Source organism: Pan troglodytes, chromosome 3 (assembly GCF_028858775.2).
Source record: "Pan troglodytes isolate AG18354 chromosome 3, NHGRI_mPanTro3-v2.0_pri, whole genome shotgun sequence".
Classification (NCBI taxonomy): Eukaryota; Metazoa; Chordata; class Mammalia; order Primates; family Hominidae; genus Pan; species Pan troglodytes.
In genome coordinates, this window is record NC_072401.2 from 53969008 (window position 1) to 53987652 (window position 18645).

An 18645-nucleotide genomic window follows, 5' to 3' on the forward strand; every position below is an offset into this window, starting at 1 on the left:
TTGCTCTAGAAGTCATATGTCATTGGATGTCCTGTTGTTTATGGAGTTTCACTGGAAAGATGTTCCTTGACAGATGCAGCCCTGAGTCACACACTTGGGCCATGTCTGATTTCAGCTTCGCTGTAGTGGACAGTTACAATCAGCCTGACAAGTTTCACTCCAAGCAGTCCCACATTCTGCTTTTCTGTCTTAAGTCTTTCTCAAGAGCCCTCAAAGCACCATAGGAGTATCAGGGAGTTAATAACCCAAGGCAACCCTCAACTAAATGGGGCAGGAGTCAGTCAGCTGATAGATGTTTCAATCCTCAGAGGACCAATTCTCAGGCTTATTCCACATGGGTCCTCAATTAGGGTTGCCCACAGTGGTAACTACTTTCTATCAGTGTTTCTTTATTCCCTGTCTTAATCGCCCAGCCCTTCAATGCTGCTTCCCAAATCATCCACCTGTCCTAACATCCTTATCTTAGGTCTGCTTCCAGGTAAACCCAACCAAAATGCAGATAAGTCCACCCGAAAGGGCTCAGGAGGATCCAAGAGCTATTGGAGAGGCACTGGTTTTTTTTTTTTTTTTCTTTTCTTTTTTTGAGAGAGTCTTGCTCTGTCGCCCAGGCTGGAGTGCAGTCGTGCAATCACGGCTCACTGCAGTCTCGACCTCTTGGACTCAAGTTATTATCCTACCTCAGCCTCCCTAGTGGCTGGGACTACAGGTGTGCACCACCACACCTGGATAATTTTTGTTTATTTTGTTGAGACAAGGTTTTGCCATGTTGCCCAGGCTGGTCTTGAACTCCTGGGCTCAAGCAATCTGCCCGCCTCAGCCTCCCAAAGTGCTGAGGCTTTTGTTTCTAGGGATATTTATCTATGGTACTATCTAGGGTACTAAAGTTATTAGTTCTAAAATTCAGATTACCTTTAAAACCTTTCTCATCCCAATATTGCAACTTATTTTTGAAATCAGCAAATCTAGATCAGTCTTAAAATATCTGGCTCAGTGTTACAAATGTCATGTATCAAGGACACTTGATCCCTAAGATACATACTTCCTAGGAATCCTAACTCTGCAGCTGGTTTATGTCACAGGGAAGCTCCTTGTACCTATTTCTTCTTACTCAAGGTAGTTAGAGACACCTGGAACTTTGTAACATGCCAAGCCTAGTTATTTCAAATCAGGGAGTAAGAAAAATCCAGAAAAAAAAATTTTAAAACAATAAGGTATGTTAAAACATATATCCATTAGCAATAAGAAAATAGTATAGGATGAGTGGTATAGAATACAAAGTATAAAAACGTATACACATTCAGCACAAGATAAAGATCTCATTTCCAATAACTATATTTTTTCATTTAGTCAAGTTTTTAAACACCTTTATTGAGGTATAATTTACATACCATAAAAGTCACCCATTTTAAATGTACAATACAATGATTTTTAGTAAATTTACTGAGTTGTGCAGTTTTAGAACATTTCCATAACCTCAATAAAATTCCTCATGCCAGTTTATAGCCACTCAGTGTTGCCAACCCTAGCCCCTGGCAAACCACTAATCATCTGTCGGTCTTTATAGATTTCCCTTCTCGAGACATTTTATATAATCATACAGTATGTGGTATTTGGATCCTGGCTTCTTTCTACATTATACCTAAAAATGTGTTCAACTAATTTCATTAAGCACTCACTTTATGCTAGGCACTTTGAATATAAACTAGGCTACTGGTTTAAAAGAGATCTATGGATCTTATGGTCTAGTGTGGAAAACAGTAACCAAATACAGATTTTACATACAGATAAATGTAAAATTTCAACTGAGTTCATTGTTTTGGGAACATGACTAGGAGCTGGAGTTAATTAAGCAAAGCAAGGTATTTCAGACAAAAGGAACAGGACATGGTCAAGGGCAGGAGGAAACGTGTTTACTACAAGTGACTGAGAAAATATTTGACTGCAGTCCAGAGAGGGATGAACGGTGGGAAATAAGGCTGGAGAAAAAGGCAGAGGCCAGATCATCTTGAGTCTCATTAAACCATATTAAAGATTTGGGTATTTTGGTATGTCTTAAGACCAATGGGGAGCTATTGTGTTTTCAATTGGGTTGTGGGAGGAAGGTGGGCAAGTCTGTTTAGAAAGACCCATTCTAGCTGCAAGATGAAGACTACAATTGAAGAGAATCCACATGGATGCAGAGAGATCAATTAGGAGCTGTTGTGCTAGGTCTCCATTGGCATGCAAGATGGGTCTTCTGGGTCATCAGCTGTCATACACCACCCTTCAGGGTGAATCCACAAAGCTACATAGCATGGGTTAAGGAATGAGCTTCATTGGAGGGAATACAAATTTACAGGGCCAGGAAAAAAGAAGGTACCATCCTCATGTTATCCCATGGAGAGGTGAGCCAAGGCCCACAACGCTGTTTGGTTTCAGAAGAGCACATCCTACTAGTCTCCCCTTTAATAGGGCAAGCTTGAAGAAGCAGTCTCGTCAACGGGGGAATACACAAGGTGCTGAGCAACAGGTGGTTTGGATTTGGAATGCCAATGGTTTACAGGAGTTGTCTGGAAATGCCAGCTGTCCATGGAATGTTAAAAATCTCCACTCCTGTGATGAAGAAGGCACCAGTCCCATGGGAACCTGAGCTTGGGTGCAGCCTTTTCCCTAGAAGGAGGAAACCCCAGCCACAGCTAACTTATTCTGCAGGCAACCAAGAATGAACTGCCAAGGTCATAGACAAGTCTTGCTCATTGTGCTACGGGAGCTGCTGCAGTAGTCTAGGTGGGGTTTGAAAAACTTCTCCAAAGGGCCATACAGAAAATCGTTTTGCTTTGCAAGCCAGGTGCCCTGTCACAACTACTCAATTCTGTTCTTAACAGCATGAAAGCAGCTAAAGACAACACATAAATGATGTCTCTATGTTCCAACAAAAGAGTATTTTACAAAAATCAGCAGTGGGCTGGATTTGGCCCCTGTATCTCAGGCTCCCTTGAGGGCTCTCTGCTCTCTTCTTAATACTAGTGCTCAGCTACAACCTCTTCTCACTTGATACTCTCTCCCTGACAATCCCATTTACCTCCCAGACTTCAATTACAACCAAAACACAGGTTGGGTTGTGTTCTGAATTGTGCATTTTTCATGTATTTTTTTTTTTTCAACTCCAAGGATGAACATTCCACATGTAATTTATCTTTGAGGTCTTTCTTTTCACAATACAGGTTGGTTTGTGTTTGGGTTGTAATTGAAGTCTAGGAAGTAAATGGGATTTACTGTTCAGCTTCAGCCTCACATATCCAGACACCCACTGGATATCCTTAGCCAGGATGCCTCAAATGCAGTAAGTAAAGGAACTCATTTTTCTTTTCTTCCCAAATTCCCATTACTAGAAAATAGCATCACAATCATATCTCACTGTATAGCCAGAAATCAGGGACTCATGCTAGACTCCTCCTTTCCCTCCCCTCCACATACAATCAATTAAGCAATCACCCATCAGTCTTCATTCCTGCTGTCCTCACCTGCACATCTGCACTGTCACTAGGAATCCTGCAAAAGAAAGACCACGTGGGCGCCAGATATCAGGGAACCTGCCCCGATAATCACGTAGGTTTTTTTCTATTTTTCCTAAGCGTTGGCCGGCTTGAGAAATAAAGGCACAGAGTACAAAAGAGAGAAATTTTAAAGCTGGGCGTCGGGGGGAGACATAACACATTGGTAGGATCCGTGATGCCCCACAAGCCACAAAAACCAGCAAGTTTTTATTAGGGAGTTTCAAAAGGGGAGGGAGTGTGCGAATAGTGTGGGTGACAGACATCAAGTACTTAACAGGGTAATAGAATATCACAAGGTAAGTGGAGGCAGGGCGAGGTCACAGGACCACAGGACCGAGGCAAAATTAAAATTGCTAATGAAGTTTTGGGCACCATTGTCATTAATAACATCTTATCAGGAGACAGGGTTTTGAGATCAACCAGTCTGACCAAAATTTATTAGGCGGGAATTTCCTCTTCCTAATAAGCCTGGGAGTGCTATGGGAGACTGGAGTTTATTTCATCTCTGCAGCCTTGACCGTAAGAGACGGCTAAGCCCAGGGGGGTCAGTTCAGAGACCTACCCACAGGCGCACATTCTCTTTCTCAGGGATGTTCCATGCTGAGAAAAAGAATTCAGCAATATTTCTCCCATTTGCTTTTGAAAGAAGAGAAATATGGCTCTGTTCCGCCCAGCTCACCAGCGGTCAGAGTTTAAGGTTATCTCTCTTATTCCCTGAACAATTGCTGTTATCCTGTTCTTTTTTCAAGGTGCCCACATCTCATATTGCTCAAACACACATGCTGTACAATTTGTGCAGTTAATGCAATTATTACAGGGTCCTGAGGCAATATACATCCTCCTCAGCTGACAGGATTAAGAGATTAAAGTAAAGACAGGCATAGGAAATCACAAGGGTATTGATTGGGGAAGTGATAAGTGTCCATGAAATCTTTACAATTTATGTTCAGAGATTGCAGTAAAGACAGGCATAAGAAATTATAAAAGTATTAATTTGGGGAACTAATAAATGTCCATAAAATCTTCACGATCCACGTTCTTCTGCCATGGCTTCAGCCGGTCCCTCCGTTTGGGGTCCCTGACTTCCCGCAACAATTAGCATTACTTACGGTTTTTTGTATGTGTGTTTTGTTTTTTGAGACAGAGTCTGTCACCATAACGGGTTTAGGGTAAAAGTCTTCCTCTACCCATTTCCTAGCCACCCAATACATCTTCCCACATGCAACCAATATTATTTGGTTTTTCAAATGTATTTTTCCAGGAATATTTTGTACAAATTATGTGTATTTATATATTCTAGCCCTCTTTTTTTTTTAAACCCAAATTGTAGCATACATACAGTGTTCTGAATTGTGCATTTTTCATGTAATTTTGTTTTTTCAACTCCAAGGATGAACATTCCACATGTAATTTATCTTTGAGGTCTTTCTTTTCAGTACATAAAGGGCTTTTTTGTTCCCAGTTCATAGCGGAATAGTATTCCTTTGTATAAAAGCAACAATTTATTTACCCAAACCCTGGTTTGTTTCCAATCATTATTATGGATGGTGTTGTAATGAATTACCTTGTATTCCATTATTTTGCCAAATCATTTATAAGATAAATTCCTAGAAGTAGCATTGCTGGGTCAAATGACATTAGTAATTTTAATAAGTACAAAGGCTTTTTGTTATTGTTTGTTTTCATTTTTATTAAAGTTATACATATAAGCACATAGTAAGAATCAAACAATTCTACAATTGTTATTTTTAAAAAAGATAAGAAAAGCAGATACTACTCTCAGAGTGCTTGCAGGCACCTCTTTTAGCCTTTTTTTTTTTTTTTTTTTTTTAATTTACCCCCTTGTCTCCAGATAAATGATATGCTGCTTGGTGAATTTTGTTTCAGCATTACCCACTGACTCCCCACCATGGAGGATGAGGGCTTAGCTCTTTTCTATGCACACAAATATTCTTTTCATTCCCCCATCTTTCCAGTATAGTTATGCCATAATTTTGTCTAGCTCAATATTCAATTCACATTATTGGGATTATGTGGAAACTGCACAATTGAGCCATGTAGTAACATTTCAACACTTTTCCTTTCTCATCTAATATTAACTGTCCCACTGGCTTAGTTTTCATGTATTTATTACCAATTCAACCCCAACCTTGTTGCTGATTGTCTAAGTCTCTCTCAAATTGTTCATCCTTATGAAGTAGCCTTCCCCAGAACCTGACTTGCTACAGTCTGGACTGGTTGCTCTCCAAGTCATCCTGAGGATTCCTGCCATCTGTGTTGGAGCTCCTAATGTCTTCCTCTTTCAGCATTGGCTCCATCTTGGCGGCAAACATCCTCTAGTAACTAACCGCCTAAGAAATAGGAGGTATTTTGTTTTTTAATAGTTTTTTTTTGTCTAAAAATGCTATTATTCTCCCTTCATAGTTGATCTATAACTTGGCTGGGAATAGAATTGTAGCTGGAAATAATTTGTATTCAGAAATTCAAAGGCATTTCTCAACTGCCTTCTAGCTAGTGTTACCATTGAGAAGTCTGATGCCATTTTGATTCTTGTTTTTGTGTGTGTGACCTCTTTTACTCTCTGGAAACTTCTTTGCCATCATGGTTCTGTTATTTTGGAACGTGCCTTAGTGTGAGTCTATTTTCATTAATTGTAATGAGCATTTGGTGAACCATTTTCAACCCAGCAGTGTCTTTCAATTATGATAAATTTTCTTGAATTATTTAATAATTTCCTCACCTGTGCTGCCTTCTTGAACAGTCACAAGTATACTATTTTTTTTTTTCTTTATTTTTGAGACAATGTTTCACTCCGTCACCCAGGCTGGAGTGCAGTGGCGTGATCGCTGCTCACTGCAGCGTCAACCTCTGGGGCTATTGGCGTGTGCCACACCTGGCTAATTTGGTCTATTTTTTTTTTTGGTAGAGATGGGGTCTCCCTATATTACCCAGGCTGGTCTCAATCTCCCCAGCTCAGTGACTCTGCTGCCTTGGTCCCCCAAAGTGCTGGGATTACAAGTATGAGCCACTGCACTTGGCCCACAAGTGTACTATTAACTCAATATCTGGTTTTCCCTCACTCAACTGTAAGTTCTCAAAGGCACAAACCATACCTTTTTTGTTTAGCACTCAGAATAGTACCAAGTACATAGTAGGACTCAATAAACTCTGAATGAACGAATAATAGGAAGAGACCAAATCTTGAAGGACTTTAAAGGACAGATTTTTCTCTATACTCTTTCTGAAATTATTGTATTAGTGTGCATGATATAACAGTGTGTGTGATAGAGGACTTTTTGAACTAGTCCTCTAGTTTTAGTTTCTCCTCAATTTTCCATCCTTGGTCTTTTTGTTTTTCTTTCTGAGAGATTTCTTCACCTTTATCTTCTGACACTTCTACTGGGTTTTTCATTTCTGGTAATAGCTTTAAAATTCCAATAGCTCTCTTTTGTTCTGCTAAGAATACCTTTCTTTGAAAATAATAACATCCTGATATTATTTCATGGTTACAATATCTCTTCCTATCTCTCTGCGGATATGTTCACTTTTTAAAAGTTTTATTCTCCTTGCAGTTAGTTTCCTCCAAGCTGCTTTTGCTGCTCTATTTGTTTTGACCTCTATACACTGTGTTAAAGGCGCTCCTCAGCTTGGTAATCCTTGCTGGTTTACTCATATATAAGAGTGGGACTTAAAAGCTGAATGGAAGTTCTGAGTGCCTTAGTGAGGCTTGCAAAGCGTGAGCTTTATTATAAAGCAGGATTTCTCAAACTCTGTAATAGTGGTATTTGGGGCCAGGTAATTTTTTGTTTGGGTAGGAAGGGAGTCTGTCCTAGAGTATTTTGCAGCATCTTCAACTTCTACTCAATAGATGCCTGTAAGATCTTCCCAATTGCAACCACCAAAACTGTCTGTAGACACTGCCAGATGTGCCAGGGGATGGGAGAAGTAGAAAACTGGCACCAGTTGAGAACCACTGCTATAATGTGATGTGGCTAAATCATTTATTTAGAGATTTCTGATGTCAGATGATTGTCTTTTCTTTGATACTGGTCATTTCACCCATAAAAAATTCTCCTATATCTTCCTGGAGGGTGAAGGCCTGGCTGCCAATGTTCTGGGAGCAGTAGGGGAAGGTGTGTATAGGCATGCATTTCCACTCAGTCTTCCACCATTCAGTAGGGCACTACCCACTCTCAATAATGTCTGGTGCCCCCAAGTCCAGAGACACTACTATTTTATTTTTTTTGACACTGACGGGGGGTGGGGGGGAGTCCCCACTGTGTTGCCCAGGCTGGCTGAACTCCTAGGCTCAAGCAATCCTCCCACATCAGCTTTCCGAGTAGATGGGACTATAGGCTGGTGCCACTGTGCCTGGCAAATACTATTTTAATCACTGTAGAGAAGAATCCTCCATTATTTTTCTAGAGTGGGGAAGAAGCATTCACTTGGCTGCACTGGGTCAGAAGAGGATTTGGGGAGCTCTAACTGCTTCTTAAATAGACTTTCAACCAGTTCCTCTCATTTTAACTACCCTTTACCCCAACTTATGAAGATACGTGATATCTCCAATTCCTGAGCTTCTGGCAGATTCCATAAATTAATCATTGGTTTTCCTTTCTGCTAGATTGGGGGGCTGTTTGTTTTTTTAAGGTAAGCTGAGTACTTAGCCATTAGACAATGTGCTAAATCAGGGGTGTCCAATCTTTTGGCTTCCCTGGGCCACACTGGAAGAAGAAGAATGGTTGTTTGTTTTTTTAAGGTAAGCTAAGTACTTAAGCGTTAGGCTATGTGCCAAATCAGGGGTGTCCAATCTTTTGGCTTCCTTGGGCCACACTGGAAGAAGAAGAATTGTCTTGGGCCACACATAAAATACACCAACAATAGCTGATGAGCTTTAAAAAAATCGCAAAAAACCTCACAATGTTTCAATAAAGTTTACGAATTTGTGTTGGGTTGCATTCAAAGCCATCCTGAGCCATGAGCCACATGTGGCCTGTGGGCCGCAGGCTGGACAAACTGCTGGTAAATCAAAGCTCCTTAACATGCTAAGGAAGGTCTTTCAGGATCTGGTTTCCACCTATCTGTCATTCATTCATTATTTATTTCCCCCTGTTATATGCCAGGCACTTGTGATGGGCATGGAACAAGAGGGACATGGTTCTTGCACTTATGGAATATATACTATTGTAAGGAAAAATTAGATTGATAAGTTATCTGTGACAAACAGTGAAAGAAGGCAGTGCAGTGGGTATGAGAGCATACTCAGTTTGTAGGAGTCAGACACTGGTCCACCATTCACCAACTTGCCCAAGCCAGAAAGCAGGAGGTTGTCCTTGAATCCTTACTTCCCATGTCCAAATACTACAAGGCTCATATATGCTATTTCTTAAGTATCTCTCAAATTTATTCTCCTAATTCCACTGCCAGATATAATCCAAGTCATTATCATCTCCTACCTGTGCAACTACAACAGACTCCTAAAAGCTCTATCTTCCTCAGGCATTCTGGCTCCTTCCAATCCATTCTCCACGGCAGCCAGAGGGATCTTCTAAAAACAAAATTCTAGTCATACTAGTCCTCTGCCTAAAACCCCTTAAAGGTTTCCCATTACCCTCAAGAAATAGTCTGAAATCCTTACCATAATTTACAAGGCAATATAATATAATGGTAATTCTTACAAATTGGGACTCTGGAGTGGAGAAACATGAGTCCAAAACTAGACTCCAGAACCTACCTGCAAGGTGACTTTGGGCAAGCTGCTTAACAACTCCAAACCTCAATTCTCTCATCTCACCTGCAAAATACAGTTACAGAATCTTCTCTATTTATTTATTCTGAGGATTAAATTATATTACAAGTACAATAGAGGGGGGCCACTCTTCCCCTCTTTTTCAGTGCTCCCCTTAGAGCTGTGGTTAGGAGTATTTACTCTGGAAACAGCCTGACCCTTTGGTACCTGTTTCCTCTTTTATAAATTGGAGATAGCAGCAACCCACCTCATAAGATAGCTGATTAAATTATGTAAAATGTCTAGAAGAGTGCCTGGCACATAGTAAACGCAACGTGTTTGCTACAATTCCATTCTCTTTCATTTCTTCCAACGTGCATCCTCTTTACTGCTTCTGCTCCGTCTACTCATCCTTCAGCACTGGGTTCAAATACCACCTCCTCGTGGGTGTTGCGGGGGTTCTCAACCCCGGCCCTGCTGCCCGACCTCCCAGGCCTGCTAGTTGATGAGGCAGCAACTTCAACCCTACCACATACAAATTCTAGCTGTCTACCGCGTATCCCTACAGTAACAACTTCAGCCTCTGCACACCTTTCCCAAAGAACCTCCCTACGGCAGTTTTTAAAGGACTCTCAGGCGGCACACCCTCGCGAGCGTCCCAGCATTTTACCTTAACAGTGACACCCCACAGCTTGTGAAGCCCACCGGAAGTGAGCTGGCTGGGGGCGTTCCCTCACAACCACCCACCTCCTACGCCCTTGGCGCCTTCCGGCCTCTTAGGCTAGGTCAGAAAGGAGGCGGAACTCGGTGATCTGGCTGGCGGTTTCCCGGCCGGACTGAGAAGGGGAGCGCGCTGCGCGTCGCAGGAGTAACCTACTTGGTCTCCTGCTTTCGCGACATGGCCTTCAATTTTGGGGCTCCCTCTGGCACCTCCGGTACCGCTGCAGCCACCGCGGCCCCCGCGGGTGAGTGATCCCCCTAGACCTTCACCCGGGAAGAAGGGGAAGGGTCTGGTCCGCCCCCTCTGTCCGAGACTCTCCGACCTGGGGATCCTGGAATCTCCCGCCGACGCGGAGACTTTAGAGGCATTGGAAAAGGGCGGGCGGCGGCAGAGTGGGCCGAGGCGGCACCCGAGGAGGCCACGGGGGTACTCGGGGTCCCACTAGAAGCTCGCTTGCCGCGCGTGAGTTTCCACAGGGCCCTGGCTTGAGCGGTTCGCTTCCCGCTGCCGGGGAGTCCTACTCAGAGAAATTGGAGGTTGCTTCCCTCTCCCCTTGCCCGAGAACCTCCCTCCCCTCTGCACCTCAGCCTCCTGGATGGGCGGGAACGCTTGCGTGGTTCCCGCTGCCGGACTCGGCGAGGATAGGGCTGGGGATCCACCGGCACTGCCCATTGACTCCCTTAGTTCCACCCCCGGCCCCCTGTGGTCCTCGCTGTGGGGTTTATCCGTCATGCTTCTTCCATCTGCCCCACCCCACCCCCACTCTGCTTTCTTAAACTGTTTGGAGCAAAACCAGGTTTGTTCACTTCTGTGAAACCTCCTGCTGATTCTTCTAATCCTTATCTTGCTTTCTTTTCTTTTTCCCTCTCCCCCTTTTTAAAATTTTGTTTCTTTGCCTACACGCCTATCAGGATTTGGTGGGCTTGAGACTGCCAACTCCACCGCCAGTGGGTTTAATTTTGGGGGTTTCGGATTAACTGCTAATCCTGCAGTGAACTTTAATATTGGGAATTTCGGTGTTTCTACTACCTCGGCGACTCCGTTCAATTTTGGTAACAGTCTGGCAAGTGCAGGTAGATACTGCGGGTTGTATGTGTAACCAGTGTTGGGAGCTGGAGTCCAAGAATATTGTGGTTCCTGGAGTTTGGGAAAGAACAGTTACTTGTCTAATAGGGAAAGGAAATTTATTTCCTTATCTCGAATCAAAAACATCTGTATCAAGTTTTTACTGCCTTAAAAGATGTGGTTTAGGAAAGTTTTGCAAGTTACAATGTTCCCTTATTAAATGTGCACTTATGTTCCAAATGATAAGCATTTGGATTATAATTTTGAATAGAATATATCTTTAAAATTATTAGGTAAGACTTCCAAAGTATAAACTCACCACCAGTCAAGCCCATCCTGGGATTCTTGGACTCCTGCAGTCATTTTTCATTTTTTCTGCATCTTTCATTGAGATTTCATTTTATTGTCCTTGTGTTTCCAAAGAGAAACAAGTCTTATACGAACAGCAGTAACCTGTTTTGTTTTTTAACTTGTGTTATAATGATAATAATGTATTTCTTTGGTCAACTCAGCAGATTAGGATACTATAAGATGTGTAATTTCTATAAGATTTGTAATTATAGAAAGAATCCCCAGTTCTTTGCTGGAATTTTGGGAAATGCTCAAAGAGAGCAGTTTAGTTTTATGTCATATAGCATCGAATTCTAAAAGGTAAGCTAGACGTCTTTGCATTCAAAAAGATAATTATGAAGATTTTCATATGCACGTGGGTTGTTTGCAGCTCATTAGAAATTTTGCAAAACAATAATGATATATACATTTAAAATAGGTTTATGTGTACTTTACATAGTGACACTGTAGAAAAAAACTTGTTCTTCAGCTGCTCGTATATGAATTTATCGTCCATAGTCTCTTACGTTATGCCTCTTGTGCCCATGCCAATTATATGCATTTGATAAACATTATTTACTCCCTAAAAGTTAATTGGGAAGTTTGTTATTTTGTTCATTCACTGGTTACTGCAATGTGATTATCACCCTAGCATCTGAGTTGAAAACAGTTCGAAGAATATTTGAAAACTTCAAAGACAAGATGATGCATTTTAATTAAGATGTATTCGAAGTAATCACATATCACTGTCCTTTGATGTGTTTACTTTTCCTTGTTTGCTTAAAATTGGCACTGGGTAAAACAGAAATCTTACTTTGAAATTTGTGTTTCCGAATAAAGCCACCCAGCTCATAATTCAACAACAATAAATAAACTTGTTGGTATTTGCTTGATTTCATGTTCATTTGGAGTTATCACTGTTAAGTTTTGAGTTATGATAATGTAACATGTTTTAACTACTTTTATATGTGTTAACCTTCAGCAAAAGGCTGATAGACTTTCTTGTTTACTTTTTATTTTGTATACTTGCAGATCTGCTGTTACTAAAACATTTTTGATGTTGTGGAGCATGATGAGAAACTGACTAGTGTTTCTATTGTGTAGCCAATTCAGATTATATCATAGTTATTCTATGGAAGTGAAGAATAATGAAAAGAAATTACAACAGTGCTTAGTACTTTAGGTGACTTTTATGAAAATGTTTATAGTTTGCAGTACTGCAGTAGAACCTACAAGTAAATAGAATATTTAGTTGTGCCTGCATGCAACATGCAGCTTACTCTTGAGTAGTTTTCCAAATCAGAATGAGGTGATTAATATAAAATGGTTGCATGTTTTTCTTCTTGTATTTTCTATATTGCAATATTGATGAATCTGTGTTGTATACCAGAAATAAATGAGATTAAAGGAAGATTCCAAAAAATCTGCAATATAATTCGACACTAATGGTTCAAACATTTGTCTTGAAAGGCTTTTTGATACCACATTGGTAATCAGCTGAAGACTGACAATAAGTTACAAAAATAACAAAACAATTTTAGATTGGCTAGCATTCCATTTATCTGTCAAATCTCTTCCTTCAAGAAACACATTCTTGTTGTTTGGAGGTAAGTATATTGGTATGCTTCCTTTGAAAAGTTACTTAGTCTTGACAGAGACTAAGTAGAAATATAAGTTAATTTAGACATAAATTAATTCACCAAAACCAAGGTTGCTAACTGGCAACAAGTCTGCCAATGTGATATGTTTGGCATGCTGTTTTCAAAACATTTGAATTCCTTGCAAAAAAAAGTAGTTGAATTAGGGTTTAAAAACCAATAAATTTTTTTTTTTTTTTTTTTTGAGACGGAGTCTCACCCTGTCGTCCAGGCTGGAGTACAGTGGCAAGATCTTGGCTCACTGCAAGCTCCACCTCCCGGGTCCACGCCATTCTCCTGCCTCAGCCTCCTGAGTAGCTGGGACTACAGGCGCCCGCCGCCACGCCCGGCTAATTTTTTGTATTTTTAGTAGAGACGGGGTTTCACCATGTTAGCCAGGATGGTCTCAATCTCCTGACCTTGTGATCCACCCCCCTCGGCCTCCCAAAGTGCTGGGATTACAGGCATGAGCCACTGCGCCCAGCCAAAAACCAATAAATTTTACATAGAAAATCCAGATTTCCTGTTTCTCTTGGGGTAAAAAATGGGAATATGTGACACTGCTAAACTACCTTTCTTGTATCTGCTGGAATTTAGGAACTGCTGATCTAAAAAACTATTCATTTTAAACAGTTCCACCTATCAGTAAACACATAGTCTACTTTACTCTTTACTGTTATCAGTCTAAATCTTCTAGGCATATGAATATGCAACACCTCCTCTAAAAGTACAGACATAGTCATTTTAGAATTATGGCAGTAGGCTTAATGTGTTTTCTCAGCTGTAACTGTTAACCACCCCTTTAATTGAAGGGTATATATTACATTGTGATATTTCTATTTTAAATGCTTAGTTCATTTCTTGTAACATTTTGACTTCTTGATTGGTAGTATAGTTTTTTAAAAAATTGATCTTGAAAGTAGAGAAAGGAAAAATTAGATCAATATATTTTGATTTTATATGTAGCAATTATAAAATAATTTTAAAAAGAAGTTGCCTTTATATATACAAAAGATTCTTCCTTTCTATTTTTGTTCTTTTTTAATTAGGTGGGTTTGGAGGATTTGGGACAACATCTACAACTGCAGGTTCTGCGTTCAGCTTTTCTGCCCCAACTAACACAGGCACTACTGGTAAGAGGCCATGTTAAGTCATTCGTAGAAGTAAATGAAGTAGAGGTCAGATTTTTTTTTTTTTTAACTTACGAAGTTCCAATTTTTCATTCAAAGGACTCTTTGGTGGTACTCAGAACAAAGGTTTTGGATTTGGTACTGGTTTTGGCACAACAACGGGAACTAGTACTGGTTTAGGTACTGGTTTGGGAACTGGACTGGGATTTGGAGGATTTAATACACAACAGCAGCAGCAGCAAACTAGTAAGTATGAGGTTTTCAGCTTCAAATACAAAACCGTAATGATACTAGCTGACATTATTGAGTGCATTCAGAATACTTTAGTGGACTTTTTATAAGAATTATTAATATATTCCAAAGGATTAGGAATGTTACTTTTCATGTTTAAATATGATAGCAACTGGGGAGAACACTGATTGGCACAGTTAGGATTATAAGGTCCCTGTGTTTAGGATCATTCCATTTAAATTTTTGTTGTTAAAAATAACAAATAGAGAAACTGCACAAAAGTACAGCTTAATGAATTATATATAAGTTTACAAAGGTTAACACCCTTGTAATCACTGCCCATGTCAGGAGATGGTTCCTGGCCAGCCAGTTCAGAAGCCTACCACATTTCCCTACCAATTGCTTCCCCATCAGAGGACCTGCAGTCTTGGCTTTTATGGTGATCATTTTCTTACTTTATATTTTGTCATTCAAGTATGTAAACAGTATTTGGTTTTGCCTGTCTTAAATCTCCATAGGCTCCACTTTTATCTCTCTTTTTTATTTATTTTTTATTTTTTGAGATGGAGTCTTGCTCTGTCGCCCAGGCTGGAGTGCAGTGGCACGACCTCGGCTCACTGCAACCTCCGCCTCCCAGGTTCAAGCGATACTTCTGCCTCAGCCTCCTGAGTAGCTGGGACTACAGGCGCACACCACCACACCCAGCTAATTTTTGTATTTTTAGTAGAGACGGAGTTTTACCATATTGGCCAGGCTGGTCTGGAACTCCTGACCTCGTGATCTGCCTGCCTCGGCCTCCCAAAGTGCTGGGATTACAGGCGTGCGCCACCGCGCCTGGCCTCTCTTTTTTATTTTTTAATTTGTTGAAGAAAACAGATCATTTATCCTATAGAGTTTTTTAGTCAAGACTTTTCTGATTGCACGCCTATGGTATAGTTTAACACATTCCTTTGTTCTCTGTATTTCTTGATGATTGGGTTAGATCTGGGGCGTACATATATATATTTTGTTGTTTTGTTGTTGTTTGTTTGCAAGACTATTTTATAGGCCTATTTTTTATCAGAAGACATATAATATCTTTTTTTTTTTGAGTGATCAGCCATTGAGCCATTGGTGATCATTACCTAGATCCATTAATTCATTAGGGGTTACAAATAGTGCCATTCCACCTGGATTCATTTATTTGTTGAAATACTTCTGTGAGGAGAAACTTGACTTCATCTGTTTGGTTGATTCTTTCTCTTTATTACTGGTTTTCAGAATAAAGAGTTGGTTATCTAGCATTCTCCAAAGATGACCAATTTTTTTTTAATGTCAGAAACTGCAGCCTTTAAACTAGTTACTATTTTTTAATCCATTGCAGTTACCATTCTTATTGATGCTTAAATTGTTACATCTTTGGCCAGTGCAAGCCTTTTCAAGTTGGCTCCCAAGTCCCTTTGAGACAGTCTGGTTATTAGTCTTTGATGGCTTCCTTACTAACCATCCTTACTAGGTGGTATGGCAGTAGGTTCCAGGGGTTGTTCTGTATGGATTAACTTATTCTCACAAGAACCCTGTGAAATAATACTTTTGTTATCCCCATTTTATGGGTGAAGAGAGGAACCTGAGAGATTGTGACTTACCTGTATACCTCTCTAGAAGAAGTACAGGGATGTAAATTCAACTACTCATTCTAGTGCTCTTTTCACTTTTCCAATCTGATGCCTCTTAAAATTACTTCTGTTTCATTTTTTTAAGTAACTTGATTGACTAGCTAAAATTCATCCTACTCAGTCATTGAAGATTAGTTATTAACTTATTAAACATGAATTTCAAGGATTGCCTAACAGTAGGATGAAGATAATAGAATAGTATTCTCAGAATTATTCTTTCAAGTATTCCAGTCATTCGTCTTTTCTACAATCCTGCAAAAATACAAAATTTGATGAAATATTTAAGTAGTTAAGGAAAGAACAGCAAAAGTGAAGTGTTTCCTTTGTTTCTTGAAATAAAGTCTCTCCAACTATGAGTAACTGTAGTTACATTTGGTTTTTTTAGGAAAATGGGAATTTGAATCTGGTGCTATTTTAAAATTGAAAGGGGCTCATTTTGTTATGTAATATCCATTTATTGTATATATCGTATGTCAGGCATTGGGTGTACAAGGTTGAAGACCACAATCCTTGCTTATAGTCAAGGAGATTCTAGGGTATCCACGCAGAGGAAATAACATGGCATGGTTTATGGCAGAGTATAATGCCTTTGGGACCAGTATAACTAGATCAGTGCAGTTTTTTTTAATGCATAAATGACCTCAGGGTCAGTGATGAGAGTTGGAGAGATAGATATGAATTGGATTATTAGCGTGCCTTATATGTTTTACTAAGGAGCTGTCCTTTAAGCAATTCTAAACTGTTGTAGGATTAAGCTAGACAGGAAAATAATCAGATTTTTAGAAGTATCTCTTAGAGAAATACAAAGATAGATTATAGGTGGGTTGGAATGGAGGCAGAGATCTGGTGAAGCTGTTGCCAAAATCTGAGCAAGATATAGTGAAGACCTGAATTAAGGCAGTGACAGTTAAGAATGGAGAGAAAAAACAGGATGTGAATTTGAGAGAGATTTAACTTGTAGAATCAATAAAAGCGAATGACTGGATAAAGGTATCTTGGGCTTCTGGGTGGCGTAACTGAAGGATCCCTTGCTCTTCACTAAGATCCAGAATACTAAAGCAAGAGCAGATGTTTGTGGGTAGATAATGAGTTTGAGGTGTCCCTTGGGTAGTTGTATATATTTATGAAAGCCATCAGAACATAAGTAGTATTTAAAGTGGTAGATATGGATGATGTAATTTAGGAGACCTGATTCCAGAGTAAGAGGAGAGTACTAGAACAAAACTCTTAGAAACACTAACACTTAAATGCTGCCATCTCCTACCCCCAAGCCAAGTAGGATTTTGACCATAAATTAGCGAGCAGCATTGTTAGGACCACTGCTTGTCCTATCTCAGTATAGAGATGCCCGTCCATGTATTCCTCATACTTATTAGCTCCCTTTTACTAATCACAGCTATTCCTATCTCAATTGGCAATACCTGTGAATCAAGGGGAAAAGTCACATTTGACTTTCTGACAACCGCCAGAAGTCCTTTCCAAGCCAAAGCATGGATTATCGAGGATCCTTCAGAAGACTGTTGGATCTTTCGACAACTGATACTTTCTGCTCTGTTAGCTCTTTCTGTCTTCACTACTCTAACTAGCTTAGATTCCATGGCCTTCCATTTCTATATCTCTTGCCAATATGCTAAACTTCCTTGTTTTTGTGTCACATTTGCCTGAAAAAACCCCAAGCCTTTGTAAGCCCAACTGTCTGTGTAGATATTGCTTGAGAAAGATCACACATTATGGAAGAGGGGATAATACCTCTCTAAATTCTTGGTCACCAACCTCAGGTCTCAATGTTGCCTGGTAATCCTGTGAAATTTCTACTTTCAACTTATTCTCCCGCTTTCTATAGCAGTAATTTTAAACCTTTATTCTCTTCGAATCTCAAATTTATCTGTTCTTACTTTTAGCAGATGGCCTTGACTGCTACTTCAAAGACAAAAAAGGGCTGAGCGCAGTGGCTCACATCTGTAATCCCAGCACTTTGGGAGGCTGAGGTGGGCGGATCACCTGAGGTCAGAGACCAGCCTGGCCAACATGGTGAAACCCATCTCCACTAAAAATACAAAAATTAGACGGGTGTGGTAGTGCACACCTGTAGTCCCAGTTACTCGGGAGGCTGAGACATGAGAATTGCTTGAACCCCATAGGCAGAGGTTGCAGTGAGCTGAGATCGCACCACTGGACTCCAGCCTGGGTGACAGAGCAAGACTCTGTCTCAGAAAAAAAAAAAACCAAAGAGAAAATAAAATCCCTTATTGCAATTCCTTCAACTTCCCTCCACCAAATCTATTTTTTTTCTCCCTCTATCCACCTTTTCCTCTTTTTACCTGACTCAGGATCTTATAACCTCCTGCCTTTTCAGGGCGCATGTGCTGTTGATTATTCTAGCTGTACTCCGTTCCGCAGTCTTCACCTTCTCATCCACATTTAAGTAACTCAAAGTTTATTTTTTCTTGAAACAGTAATAACAACAACAACAAAACTACTTTAATCCCACATTTCACTTCAGCTACCACTCTCCTCCCCTTTACAAACTATTTGCCAATCTGGTTTCTGTTTTCTTTATTTTATCAAATAAGTTAAGGTCATTAATCATCTCAGTAAATCCAGTGAACACT

At 40.2% G+C, this 18645-nt stretch overlaps 1 protein-coding gene and 1 long non-coding RNA gene across 8 annotated transcripts in view; one reads left to right on the top strand and one right to left on the bottom strand.

The window, feature by feature from the left end:
- Nucleotides 1-6876: 6876 nt before the first annotated feature.
- On the bottom strand, nt 6877-9973 carry LOC134809882 (uncharacterized). Its single transcript, XR_010156562.1, has 3 exons — nt 9935-9973; nt 9271-9330; nt 6877-9084 (listed from the first exon to the last, which is right to left on the bottom strand). It is a non-coding gene; the product is annotated as an uncharacterized LOC134809882 (long non-coding RNA).
- The window catches only part of NUP54 (nucleoporin 54), a 34075-nt gene continuing 25310 nt past the window's right edge, over nt 9881-18645 (top strand). For 2 of the 7 annotated variants that reach the window (XM_024356103.3, XM_024356101.3), the window contains exons 1-4: nt 10072-10229; nt 10897-11058; nt 14067-14150; nt 14247-14393. In XM_024356103.3, the coding sequence (XP_024211871.1) occupies nt 10163-10229; nt 10897-11058; nt 14067-14150; nt 14247-14393 (460 nt within the window). In that variant the 5' untranslated portion in view covers nt 10072-10162. Of the gene's footprint in view, nt 10230-10896; nt 11059-12850; nt 12988-14066; nt 14151-14246; nt 14394-18645 lie in introns of all 7 variants that reach the window. The other 5 variants (XM_024356105.3, XM_063809532.1, XM_063809533.1 and 2 more) reach the window with 4 other exon arrangements.